Here is a 13,978-nt window from a genome sequence, read left to right on the forward strand (position 1 = left end):
ACACTGGCAGTACAAGGACAAAAATATCAAAAACTTAGGCATCTTTTATCTTCAAGTGAGAAATGATTTATTTCTTAAAGGAGAAAAGAACTAATTATAGTTTACTGCCCACTTCTAAACATCTACCATGAACTTGCTAAATCTCAAAAACACACTTTTAATAACGCCTATTCTAATTGTTGTAATTGAAATGACTAAGCCCCTGGAAAGGCAACACTCAGTCCGTCTATGCACTCTTGTTGGCAGGAATGGGGAAACTTGGATCTTTTCTTTCAGAGTTTACTAATCTAGAAAGCTGCTGCCCCATTTCAAGAAAAAAAGAGAAAAAAAAAATCAACACCTGAAGTATTTCCACTGTTAGTGTAACACACCCAGGGCAGAGGACTACTGTTCAACTTGTATGAACTTTAAACTGTGAATGGTTGGACACATTTTGCAATAGTGAAGGCTGTAACGAACTTGAAAGTTCCTTAGATCACTGAGCCTGCTCCACTGTGCAACTAATTCTGAGCTAAGTGGATGTGACAGACACTGAACAGACTACCTACCTAAAACCTTTTATACAAAATGGTCAGTAAGTAACTCCTACAGTACAGTTAATGGCAGCATGGCTAAGGCTCTAAGATCATTTAAGAGCATTGTGGTTAGTAATGTGAAAAGACCCACAGAAACAGTATCAGACGAAAAGCAAGTATTCTATGACACAGCATTCCCTAAGATACATAATAACCACTGCAAAACCACACTCGCACATCCAAGACACAGTACCCAGAAGCAGCAGTGAGGAAATTCATGCCTGTGGCTTGGGCCCTGGGTGGTCTTGACCTCTCTGAAGTCGTGTAATTATTTGTAAAGCAAGGAAAATGCAAGTCAAGTGTTTGGAGTCTCTCTACCCTTCTCTCAAGGTCCCCATGAAGATTTAAAGGATTTAAGTGGGTCAAAGTTGATTGCAAAATACAAAGCACAGTCAGAGGGAGAAGAGTGTGGCTTGCGCTCGCAATACCGGGTTAAAACGAGGCTAAGAGACTGCAGCAGGGCCAGTTAGTATAAGTAAACAACAGAAAAATTAGAAAAGAGGAAGAAAAACCAGCTCTCAAAGACGACTCTCAAAGACGACTGAGATGCACAAGAAACAGCCCCAGCAGCGTTAGAAGAGTCTAAGGTGTTCTAACCACTGAGCCGTATTCTAACTACTGATCCAAGGCGACTGGGCAAACGGCTCAGTGGTGGAATGTTTGCTTAGCAGAGGTGGGTCTTTGGGTTCAATCCCCATCACTGCCCAAAAGTGGGGAGAAACAAGCCCCCCTCCAATGTCAAAACCATTTGTAAATCTCAAGTGGACAGAAATGCATGATTCAGCTCATCAAGGGACTTAAAACAAACCTGCTGATACATCCACAAACCAAAGCAAGCTTGTGCCTGCTACCGTTTCAAATCCAGCATGGTCACAAAATATAATTCTTCGTAGGTTTCTTTCCAATCAGCAATGGTTGAAAATTAGTAAAACAGTAACATATTTACTAGGAGCTGAGAGCCCATGAAAGGGCCAGGGAAAGGCGGATGGATGCACATCTGTAGTCAATAATTTGCTGGGTCCATCAATCACTATCCTAAAGGGATTTCTCTAGACCATTTCGCCTTGCTTACCTACGAGTGAAAAGAAATAGAAGCAGTTGCCTCTGTGTTTGGAAATACAGGCCGCATTATTATTCAGTGTGGAAAGCCCAAAAGAGGAGTCTTTTACTTTTGGCCCACTGCACGGTCCCTAAACACTGGGACAAGAGGCAGAGAGCATGCGGAGAAAGCATGGCCAAGCCTTTACTGCTGTCCTCCTTAAGACAAAAACGGTGAAATCCAGGAACTCGGGGTTCGGATGGGTGGCTTAGATAACATCTAGCTGCTCAGAGCAAACTGGGAAGACTGCAGTTAAGGGACAGGCCAAGGTGATAAGGGTGGGTCTGCATGACAGAGGAGGGGTTATGAGCATGGGCTCAGGGTTGGTTGGTTTTTATGTCAATTTCACACAAGCTAGAGTCCTCAGAGAGGAGGCAGCCTCAATTGAGACAGATGCCTCCATAAGATCAGGCTGTAGAAAATCCTGAAGGGCATTTTCTTAATTTGTGATTGATGGGGCGGGCCCAGCCCATTGTGGAGGGAGCCAGTCCTGTCCTGGGTTCTCTAAGAAAGCAGGTTAAGCAAGCCATAAAGAGCAAACAGCACCCCTCCATGGCCTCTGCATCAGCTCCTGCCCTCACTGCTTTTGATGAAGAACTGTTATCTAGAACTGCTGGGTGCACGAAACCCTTTCCTTCCCAAGTTACCTTTGGGTCCTGACGTTTCATCACAGCAATGGAAACCCAAACTAAGAGCGTTAGTTTGCCTGTGAAAGGCAACTGCTCTGCCATTCTCCATGCCCAGGCCCACAGGCTCCAGAAGCCAGAGCACCAATACGGAAAACGATCACAGTTAGGACACTAGGAACGGGAATCAAGGACTCTGTGTCAAAGTGAAGTTCTCGCTGGGAATCTTTCTGTCCCTCTGAGTCCTGCATGGTGAGACTCAACTACTTGATGAAGTCAGTGTTACAATCCAGAAGGGATGTGACCACCAGGCCTGGACTGTGGTGCAGACTTCACAACCCTCGGTGCTCTTAGGCACAGAATGCAAGTCTTTTACTGTCATTACAAGGAACACAGACTAGGCAGAACTTGAGGACAGATATTCTGGGCATCCTCAATGGTACAGTTTAAAGGGACAAAGTGAACTTTAATCTGTTTTTTTTTTTACTACCAGCTCAAGAAACCCATGATATTAATAAATTTATATCTAAAATTAATCAACAATTTCAATTTTTATTATTTAAACACACACATATCTTAGTTGGAATTATCCAGCACTCCTTTAATGAAGCTTGGTGAGGGAGGACTATACACATATTTATTGCATATCTAAAATTAAAGAAACATTTTTAAGATTCAGAAAAAAAGCAATAACCAAACTTCTATATCTCTATCAAGGGGCCAGATTATACTTAAAGATACCAGAGACAAAGTAACAGCCCACAGGGTACTGATGTTAGGCAAAAATAAAAGGGGGGAAGTGACTCTGGATGAGCTGTCTGTCTCAAAGGCTTTCAGAGTATTCATTCCTACATGAAAACCCTGAGAAATGGCCCTTCATGACCTCCTGAAGACTACATTTTAATGGCAGTATTATTTCCTGCAACCAAACACGGTAACAGTTAAATGTTAATAAAAGCCCATCAATCACTAAATGGATAAACTGTATCTACATAAGGACTATAAAAAAGGGACCAAGGCTCACACAGAACTGCAGCGGGCGTGAATCTCAAACACGCTGAGTGTTAAACCTTTCCCCTCAAAAGTTTACACCATGTCAGCCCATTTATGAAGTTCTGTGGGCAAATTTATATATAACTAATAGAGTGACAAGGAACACCAGGGTCACCGAGGGGTGGGGCCCCAGAGCCGGACTATAAAAACCCAGGCAGCAATTCTTTAGAACACAGATAGCTCACTGCCTGACTCGGTGATGGTTCGTTCCTGGGTCTGGACAAATGTGGATTTACTTCATTCTAATTATACCTCCAGGGAGCTTTTAAAAGGAAAAAGACTTACACTGTATCCAAATCTCGGAAGATAGAATAAGACTTGGTCTTTTCTGAAGCAGGCACATGCCTCAAGCATAACCTTCAAAATTATCGGGCAACTGTAAATTGTGTATCACTCCTCCACGCCGATTACAGGTGGAGTGAGTTTCCTAGGGTGAGCAGAGGAAAGTGTGTAAGGCTCACACTGCTCTCTTTTGTCTGGGGCTCCTCCTCTGTCCTTGGCATACCACAAAGCCACGATGCTTCTCTTTGCGTGAGCAGGCGGTGTCAAGGCCCCAAACAATAAAATATCTGTGTTCCTGCCTCTCTCTTGCCTTGAGCGAAGGCACAGTTTACGTTGAAAGACGCAAACTGACCCTAACTGATACTGAATATAACCGAACAAAAAGGTTACTAAAATTTACTCTGTTAGCCAAAGTGTCTATGTTAGGAAAGGAAAATGAGTTAAGCCTTTTGCCTGTGCTCTAAAAGAGAAACCTCATCAAGCCCTACATGTTATAATTAGTATACCAGCAACTGCCTGAGTTGAAGCAAGACAGCCTCAGCACCATAATTAAACACTGGAAGATACTAAAAAAAGAAGTCCATTCAAGCCTGCTGCTTGGAGACCAAACTTTAAAAAATTACTGATCTCCGTTCCAGAAAGCTTATTTTAAAAAATATATTCTTGTCGACAAAAAAAAATATTGGGAGGCTTTCTTCATTTACAAAATGACCGTGAGTAAGTATTTAAGTCTATACAAATGTTCTAAGGACTTTATACAGATTCTGGAACATGACTCCTTATTCACAAAAGCTACATAAACACTATCTTCAGTCCTTCGCCAGCAGTCAAGTGGCCAGCCTGTCACCCACTCACCTAAGTCTGTGTCTTGGAATCTTAATTACTCTACCTGCCTCCCCCGTCTTCAAAAATCAACCCAGCAGCTCTTCCAGGGCCTTCCACTTCCTGACTGCCCCCCACCATCAGTCTGACTCCAGTTACTGCAAACACCTTCATCACAGGCTGTCAGGCTGCTTCACGCGCGCCCTTCCCATGTTCCGTCACACTTTAAACGTTAGGCTTTCTGTAGTCTGCCCGATATACAACAATCCCCGGGGAGCGAACGCACACTGTGCCTTACGCTTGTTTACCCAAAAGAAATATAAGAGCTGTATAAATCCACTAAAATCTTGTTTGTCATATATACATCAAACAAGCTGAAACATGCAAAAAAAAAAAAAAAAAAAAAGAAAAGAAAAAAAAAAAAAAAAAAAACAGGCTGTGACACATTTTCCACAAAAACTCTGAGGAACCCGGGAGGACCTTAATAAGAGTGTCAGTCGCTCATCGCTAATCCTAAAGCCTCCCGCCCTAATGTCTGTTCCTCCACGGTCCCAGGAGGAAAGCTGAACTATGGCCACATCTCTGAGTTCCAGCCCAGTGACTTTCCTCCTTCAGTCATTAATTACTGAGGACCCTGATTTAAGGTCTCCAGGTGGTGTTCCGGGTCAGTAAATCACAAGAGCTTTCTTCTTTCAGATAGTCTTTCACCGCTCCCACAGTCCAGCCTCTATTTTAACAAACCACCTCTTACAACTCAGTGTCTGCTCTACGGTCTCAAGGGCTGATGCGTTTACTGATGTCCCTTGGGTCCCGAGGATCAAGCTTAGACCGTCTGCTGAGTTGGAGACACACCTCACCATACTTACTATAGTTTCTTAACAGTATGGTTGCTAAAGCGTGGCTATTTTTGGATCTTTAAGGACTGGGTGCTTTGTGAAACTCTCCACTAACCAGAGTTTGCAACATGCCTCTCAGCAGCTAGCCCCGTACACTACAGTCGGCCTCTACTCCTGTCTGCCTTCAAGCTGTTAAAACAACCGGCTCGGAGATGCAGTCTCTCTGCCATCTTCCCAGCAGCATACAGGGGGTGAGAGCTCACTGTGAACTCCTCGAGGTGGGCATTCACACAGAAGATAAGGGATGGTACCAAAGTCTGCAAGCATCCCTTCCCAAGACGCACAGCAGAGAGACTCAAAGAGGAGGCAAGGCTGGACCAGGGCTTGTTCCACAGGGCACGACACTGGGTGTCACTACTCCCGAGACCTAGCCTAGACAGTTTAAACTTTCTTCCTCCTATTTATTCTGCCCGCTGTAGTATTTGCTCAGACACTGGAAGGACGGTTACTGCTTGCTCCCATGTCCCTTTACAGGAGACTTAACCTTAAAGAGGGATGGAAGGCATAGAAGGGCAACATTTTTGAAGTAAGCAGTTTTAAACAGAACTAGTTTATTTTTACTATAGATTGTATTATATGTATAATATATACAACATAAATATATAATATATATGTACTACAGATTGTATTATATGTATAATATATACAACATAAATTTTGCTACCTATAATATATATAAAACTAAGGATACCTAGTATTCTATAGTTTTCACCTCAGAGCTTTTACTTCTCTCTTTCCATACGAGGGCTACCCCTTCCGTTCAGGCATGCTGTCTGGACTCTAAAGCTCCTCCGAAATTATTTTAAACGTACACCTTCCTTCTCTTACAGCAGGCAGCATGTTTTGAATTTTTGACTCTTAGTTTTTGGATACTTTTCATTTAACGTCACAGCAACAGTGGGACCTAATTATCGCCTGTACCTCAAAACCAGTACATATCCCACTTCAGGCCCTCGGCTAGAGGCTACCTGAACCCAGCATGGGTTCACTTCTTTGCTCCCAGATCACCATGCCACCTTCAATGCATCTGGGAAGAGACCGCTCTCGGATCCTACACATTCTCTTCTATATACTTCAGTTCTTCAAGGCTCAATCTGTCTTGATTAACGGTTACTTCTCTAAGAATCCAGCTAGCCTAGAATTTGTGTCCCAAAGGTAGGCTGTTTATTCCCAAACAAACAAGCAAATTATGATGAAGCGTTCAAAATAAATATTGAGGTCCCTCAACTACTAAAGGCAAGTATTTATAATGGCGGGCTGAAATACGCTGTCAAGTTTTACAAACTAACAATTTACTCCCCCTACACACACACACACACACACACACACACACACACACACACACACACACACACACACACATTCACACACACACTCACACACACACACTCACACACTAAGGATAGAACCTAGGGCTTCACATACGTTAGGCAAATACTCGGTTGCCAAGTCCCATCACCAGCCTTAAACACATTGTTCAGGAGCCCAAGAGCAGCACACCCGTGTGGCCTCCATTCCTATAGGAACTCAAACTCAGGTGATTTGCTTTTTTTTTTTTTTTTTAAAGTTCAGTGAAACAAAGTAAGAAATAATGAGATGAGGAGAAGGAATGGTAACAAAGATGAAGGTTGGAGCTTTCTAACAGTCAAGGCTGGGGTGAGAGAGGTCTAAGAATGGCTACATAAACCGTGCTCTCTAGACGGCCAGGTTCATCAGACTCTACCGGCACAGAGGTGAGAAAACACATACAATTTTCAATAATTGATGGGCTAAGCCATTCGTTTCCCTACAAGTAAACTTTTTTCGGGGTTGTACAGTAGCTGCTGTTTTAACTGAAAAATAATAATAAATCGAATTGTTCTGCACTCAATGCAGAAAGGTTTCATAGCAAAGGCAGGAGCTCTGTGCTCACTATACAAATAGTAACTACGTCGATTATCAATTTGTGGGGGGGGGGAGGGGGTAAAGAAGCCTAAGAAACAAGAAAAAAATAAACATTAAACATGGAAGAGCAGACACTACGGCTCACAGGACGGAGACAGGCTGCTGGCAGTGGAGTCCAGCTCCTAAAAAGCAGACAGCCGCACAGGCTCATTTTAAAATTACGGAAACACGCATCTCCACGTGTAAGGCTGTATCTGTGAGCACAAGTGCCACAAAGGCCAGAGGCATGAGATCTCCTGGACCTGAAGCGACAAAGAGTTGAGAGCCACTTAAAGTGGGTTCTGGGAGCTGAACTCAGTCGGGTTCTCGACAAGAGAGCACATGCTCATAACAGCCCTGGGTGAGTGAGTGAGTGTGTGTGTGTGTGTGTGTGTGTGTGTGTGTGTGTCCCAGACTTTGAGAGGAGAACAATGTAATGGCTCCAACCCTAAAGTGGTTTATCCCTGATCCTGTTACCTACCGTCAGAGCTCTGGGAAAAATTTAAAACAGTACTTACAAGGTAATCAAGTATTAAATAAAAATCTAATAACCCCCCTCACACACACACACAGATATCCTTGCCATTATAAAAATTCAGATACTCGTAGTAAAATTTGTTCTAGGCTTACTATATCATCACTGAACTACTGTTAAAATAATAACTACTTTAGACCCAGGGCACAAAGCTTCCCTATGAAGCAAAAATCATCAACCAGCTACAGTTAGAAAGCCCTAGGAAGTACACACATGTTTGGATTACATTTCATCCACTAATAAAACCTTGTTCCGAGTAACTGAAGAGGAAAAAGAGGTGTCAAACCAAAGAAACTCCGTCAATAAGGAAATGCTAAGTCCTAGCTCTCAACTGGGAGAGTGTACTCGCACATACGCAATCCATTTAAACGTATGAACGCACCTGTTTTAGGGTGTATTGAGAAGAACCCTTGGGGATTTCCACTTGTAATTCTGTACGTCAGCTTGTCACTGGAGCTGGAATCCGGGTCAAATGCCTCAATCTGGACCACAGATACATCCTTGGGTGAGTTCTCCATTATTTCAGGATAATACACAGGCTCTGATGTCTGTGGTGCGTTGTCATTGACATCCTCAACCTCTATGTAGACCTCTATGAAGGATGACAGAGGCACCACGCCCTGATCTGTGGCGTAGACGGTGAGCCAGTAGTGGGAAGTCGACTCTCGGTCCAGTCGATCTGAGGTCTCTATGACACCTAGAAAGAAGCAACCAAAGAAGAACGTTAACACAAGCACAAGATGCCACTTGTGTCTGAGAATAACTACTTTGCTGGGGGCTTATGTGTCACGGGATGCATGAACTTCAGCAAGTTTTTGTGCCTCGGTTTCCCTGTCTATGGGATGGATATAACTGATTGCTCCTTAGTGGCTGAATAAAGGAGTTAACACCTGTGAAAAGGTTACATATGTAGCATATTATATAGACTATATAAGTATTTACAATTACTAGTGTCAAGCAGACCACTTTAAAAAAAAAGCTATGATATAAACTGGGATTAAAGACATACACATAGATCTCTGTGAGTTCAAGGCCAGCCTGGTCGACAAAGACAGCCAGGGATACATAGTGAGACCTTGTCTTGAAAAACCAAAAAGGAAAAACCAAACAAACAGAAAATCTATGATCTAGATCTGAAAGTAACCCAGGGCATGGGCACTAAGAGATCATCTCATGGCCTAATACCCTTCCAAAGATGAAGTTTACGGCTGGCTGATAAGTGTTGAGTTTCAGAGAGATGAGGCAGGAAACCAAAGGCAAACCAGAGGGAGGGCTCAGCTCCATGGCTTAGTCCCACTCTGTAAGCCACAGCCCAGGGACAGAGACTAGGAGTAACAGTCCTCTAGATATCTAAGTGAGGCTACCCAAACCTTTAAAAGAAAGAAGCGAGGGAGGGAGGGAAGCAGGAAGAAAGGAAGGAAGGAAAAGAAAAGAAAGAAAAAAGCTAAAGGAAAAATTAGGAAAAACGTGCAAGTCTAGCATAAGAGACTGCTCAGGTGTCTTACATGTTAAACCTCTTAACATCTTTAAGCATCTTCAGCAAACAGACAACCAGTGTGTTATAAACACATAAATTCTCCCAGTTACGCTCCAAGGGTCTCTCTTTCCTAGCTGCTCCGGATGTTTCTGGTTCCTCCTATAAAACACAGCAACTACGCCCTTGAATAAACTGCCCAAGTGTCCTGGCGGGAGCTCGGATACAGTCTTCCCTTGAGACGCAATTCCACTGAGGACACAGTTTTTACTGAGAGAACTGGGAAGACAGGAAGCACATAACCACTGAAAGGGGCTCAACAGGATTGGTGTATTTTGGCCCAGTTACAGAAACTTATTAAAACTTCCATTCCAGAATCCTCCCCAACCAAGTGATTAGAAGTGGAAATGTGAACTCTCTTAAGCAAATTTGGCCTTTCATTTAGGGGCACAGTCTTGCCTTTCGGCTCCCAGAATGACTGATCATTGTGCACTGATGACACCTTCGCTGTTCAACACCATGCACCTGACTACACTTCAGAACTCCTCCACCCTCAGAATCACCAAGGTTCCCTATCTGATGCAGAAGTACAAACCCAAGGTCCCCTATGCTCAACAGGAAGAGTATTTATTTTAATCACTAACCCATATTATGCACTTAAATTATCAAATAAACCCTTTAACTGTATGTAACACAACACTCCGAAATGTGGGTATGCTGTAGAATGGTTCAGTTGAGCCATTACCTCTGCCTATAGATACTCCCTCTGCCTATAGATACTCCCTCCAGTGTGTGTGTGTGTGTGTGTGTGTGTGTGTGTGTGTGTGTGTGTGTGTGTGTGTGTGTGTAAGGGGGGAGGAGAATACTTAATACTCATCAAATTTTCAGATGCAACACACTGTTATTAACTCTGGTTAATAAAGTCCTTGTAGGGTTGGGGATTTGGCTCAGTGGTAGAGCGCTTGCCTAGCAAGCTCAAGGCCCTGGGTTCGGTCCCCAGCTCGGAAAAAAAAAAAAATTCCTTGTATTTGGGATAACTTAAGTTTAAATCCTTGCTTATTTGGGTGTGTGATATCAGAAAAAGTCACCGCGTAATGAATAACCAGATGTAAAGTGAACTATATTAAAACAAATGATTACAAGCATGTTTGATTAACAATTGATTACACCCAAAATGATTCCCCCCTTCCTCTCACCCAAACGCAATCTCTATATATTCCACAGTGCAGCAAGTTAGTAAATCCTAAACCATTTGCATCTTGAACAAATACATCTTTTCTATTTCCCCTTGTTCACTGCAAGCCATCACGCTACCCAAGGAAGATGGAGACGCGGGCTGTTTCCCACTTCACGGATTACATATTAACAAAAGGAAGGCACAGATGCTACTTACTCTCCCGTGCTGCCACTCCATTAAAATGCAATTAAATCCACTGGACAAGTGAAGTATTATTAGAAAATTTCAAGCAGACAAGACACATGGTGGTTTTACCCCCTGCCTGCCTCTCACTTCTAACCATCAAATATTTCATGCTGCTATCTTTTTTTTTTTAATTGTAGGCCTCTCAATGTAACAGCCATAAGCTCATAAAGCAGAGACAATTCTATGCACAATTCTTCTGATTCACTCTCCGCCACACACCGAGGTAGCCCTGCATTGCCCTGCTGCGTCCTTGCTGACAGGCCTCGACTAGTGATGCTATTGTCTCCACTTCAGGAGGAAAACCTCAGACAGGAGGGACATTCCCAGGGCCCCAGCGAAGGGCAGAGCGTTGGGATCCAGTGGCAGCACAGCTCCTGGCTAGGTCTATTCTGAGCACAATGACTGGAGGGTCAAAGAACTTCATGGGATCACTCTGAGGACTGGACAGGCTTCATAACCCCCATACTTTGTGAATGTCAATATTCAGGTGAAGATTAATATCCATTCAAATACAACGGCTTTAAGAGGAAGACATGAAACGCAAGTGTGCTAGGACGGACGACAGGGGATTTACTTTCCCTCACATTTTTTTCCTAGTCTCATCTTAGAACTGTTCTAATTGTTCTAATTGTTCTAATTGTTCTCCCATCCAATCAACTGAGCAGAGCAAAGGTCATGTTCCTCTTAATGTAAACCCCTCCCAAGAACTCCTAGCTATGGCCAGGAGAATACAGCTGGGTATAAAGAAAGGTTGAGAACAATGCTGTATCAAATATTAATTAAGAGATTAAGATTAAGGAGTGAGATGCTCACTTTACTACGGCATAAAGTTATGGGGTGCAGAGATAGACCATAACCAGTCCGTTCTTTACAGAAAGCCACATCTCTAAAATACTCCACCTGCCAGCCATCTAGAACTATGACTAGAAATAATGTTTATTCTTTGAGTCCCCCTGAGTCCTTACTCCTATAACCAATACAGCTACCACCAACACAGGGAAACACTGCAAATAAAACTGACGCCTTCAAGCCATCACTGGGTGTAAATCAGACAGTTGTACTCATTCTTAGAATTCCACTCCTCTTCTCCTTGATTCTCTTGCCTGTGACCTAACTTTCAACTGCTGATAACCAGTGATGACTTTTTTTTAACAAGAAGTTACAAACCCGTTCTTCCTGGGGGGGAAAAAAAAAGTCTATGGTCTTTAAAGGATTTGTTTAACACATTAAAACGAATATCCTTATAGTCTTCTAGATTGCATCCTGTCTTCAACAACCTGTTGCATTTTTCCCCTCCAGATCTGTCTGTTGCTAGTTATAATTTCTCATCTTTCATTTCCTTGCTCTTAAAACAGAGCCAGAATGGTGGCCATGAGACCACCGCTTCTGTATCTGGTGCTGGGATTAGAGGTACACAGCACCAGGCCTGGCTCTCTTTCACCTTTCAGACAGCAGTGACAGTATGCAATGAGAGGACAGATAAGGCCAGGGTGTCAAGAGGAAGAGGCCAACCGTGCCTTCTAGAGAATTCCCTCTAGCCAGATGCAGAAGGAAAAATCCAGTAAAAATTGAGAAGGAACGAGGAAATCACAGGATTCTTATCTTGTGAGGAATGTGGGAGCCACACAGCATGACCAGGGAGACACAGAGGACAGCTCAGACATGCCTGTACTACGGGTTGCCCAGCAGTGTGATAGAATCAGGAATTGTTCCTTTACTCTAATGGAGTATCGCAGAAGCCTAACTTTCTAACCTCGAGAATACAATGAAGACATTTTCCAAAAAAGGCTGCTAATAAGCTGGACGATCTGAGAAAAAAACTGGAAATCTGAAACCGTTAGCTAACAGTATTTATCATTCCCATCGTGCTTCGTGGGATTGCAGAGCCACCACCAGATGTCACTATGGAAACTGACTTTAAATATGCATCTGTTGAAATCCCTAGGAGAGAAAGATCACGTGATTTCTAAAAGAGCACTCAGCCATAAATGGGATGTCTTTTATCAAATTCCTTCCCTCCCTCGGGATCTAGGGATCTAAGTGGAGGAGGAGGAAGAGGAAAAGGAAAAGGAAAGCCGTTTAGAGCCAGAGGTGACGGGTGACTCCCAGGAAACAAGAGTCTTCCAGACACAGCAGGACTGATTCACAGAAAGAGAACGAAGGTGGCACTCACAAAACCTGTGCAGGCTCAAAGCAAACTTAATCCCAGTGGTGAACAGAGGAAGTGGATAAAAAGTCCCAGCCCTAATCAAGAAGGTACTCGCAAATAGCGCCTGCTGGCAAAGAGAAAATCAGTGTTCTCGAATGGGCGTGCCACCAAGTATATGGACCATCCTCCCAGGCAGACCCTGTGCCGGGAGTGGATGGCCAACACAGAACAGTCTCTGTGGGTTTTTTGTGGGTGTTTTTTGTTTTGTATTTTTGTCTTATTGTTAAGTCTGTTTAACTGGTTCTTTGAGGTAGTTTGTTTGTTTCTTTTTGGTGGGCAGAGAGAGAAAAATATGGAGTTGGTGGGTAAGGAAGTAGGTAGGATCTTGGGGGAAGAAAAAACATAATCAAGATATATTAAAGAAAAAAATTGAATTAAAAACAAGAAAATGGAGCTATGGCAGGCCCTCCTCCCAGAAGGGCTCGCCCGATATATAACCACATGGGTATTGATGCCATCTTCCCCTGGCCTGGCTTTTCCAGGCTTAGGGCACAGAATACTAACTGCTCAGGAAAACAGTTAAAAGTAAATAAAGATTTCCAGTCTTGCTACCACTAAGGCTGGCTTCACCGTTACTGCAAATCCTGTCCTCGGCAGCCACCTCACAGCTGACACAGTGGCCCCAATCCCAACACAGAGACTTTTGTAAGGCAAAATGAAGTTGCCATACTGCCAAAAATAATGTAAGTGATTCAACTTTCCATGCCCACAGAATACCTCTCTCACTGAAGTTTGCCAATTTTATTTAACAGACCGTGGCTGCTAATGGGTCCTAGTGCCAGAGGTTTTGACAAAAACTGTGTTATTTCTGAATCTTCGGTTACTCCTACTCAGTACACAACCTCACAGTGCCCTTCTTTAAAACTGGGAAGGACTGGGGATGGAGCTTCTGGAGAACACAAGCCGGGGAGCACAAAGCCCTGGGTTTGAATCCCAGCATGTCTGAAGTCACCCAACCCTTACCTCCAAGATTCATGGTTTAGTGGCTTTCTAGTCTAGATACATAACACCTGGGACAACTGACTTGATAAAAGGTTTATTCTGGCCCATACTATCAGAAT

At 43.3% G+C, this 13,978-nt stretch overlaps 1 protein-coding gene across 1 annotated transcript in view; it reads right to left on the reverse strand.

Moving 5' to 3' along the window:
* Fat1 (FAT atypical cadherin 1) overlaps nucleotides 1-13,978 on the reverse strand; it is a 115,584-nt gene that overhangs the window by 56,961 nt on the left and 44,645 nt on the right. The window contains exon 3 of the mRNA XM_032919261.1: nucleotides 8,194-8,508. Coding sequence (XP_032775152.1) covers nucleotides 8,194-8,508 — 315 coding nt within the window. The remainder of the gene's footprint in view (nucleotides 1-8,193; nucleotides 8,509-13,978) is intronic.

The sequence above is a fragment of the Rattus rattus genome, chromosome 13, assembly GCF_011064425.1.
Source record: "Rattus rattus isolate New Zealand chromosome 13, Rrattus_CSIRO_v1, whole genome shotgun sequence".
Lineage (NCBI taxonomy): Eukaryota > Metazoa > Chordata > Mammalia > Rodentia > Muridae > Rattus > Rattus rattus.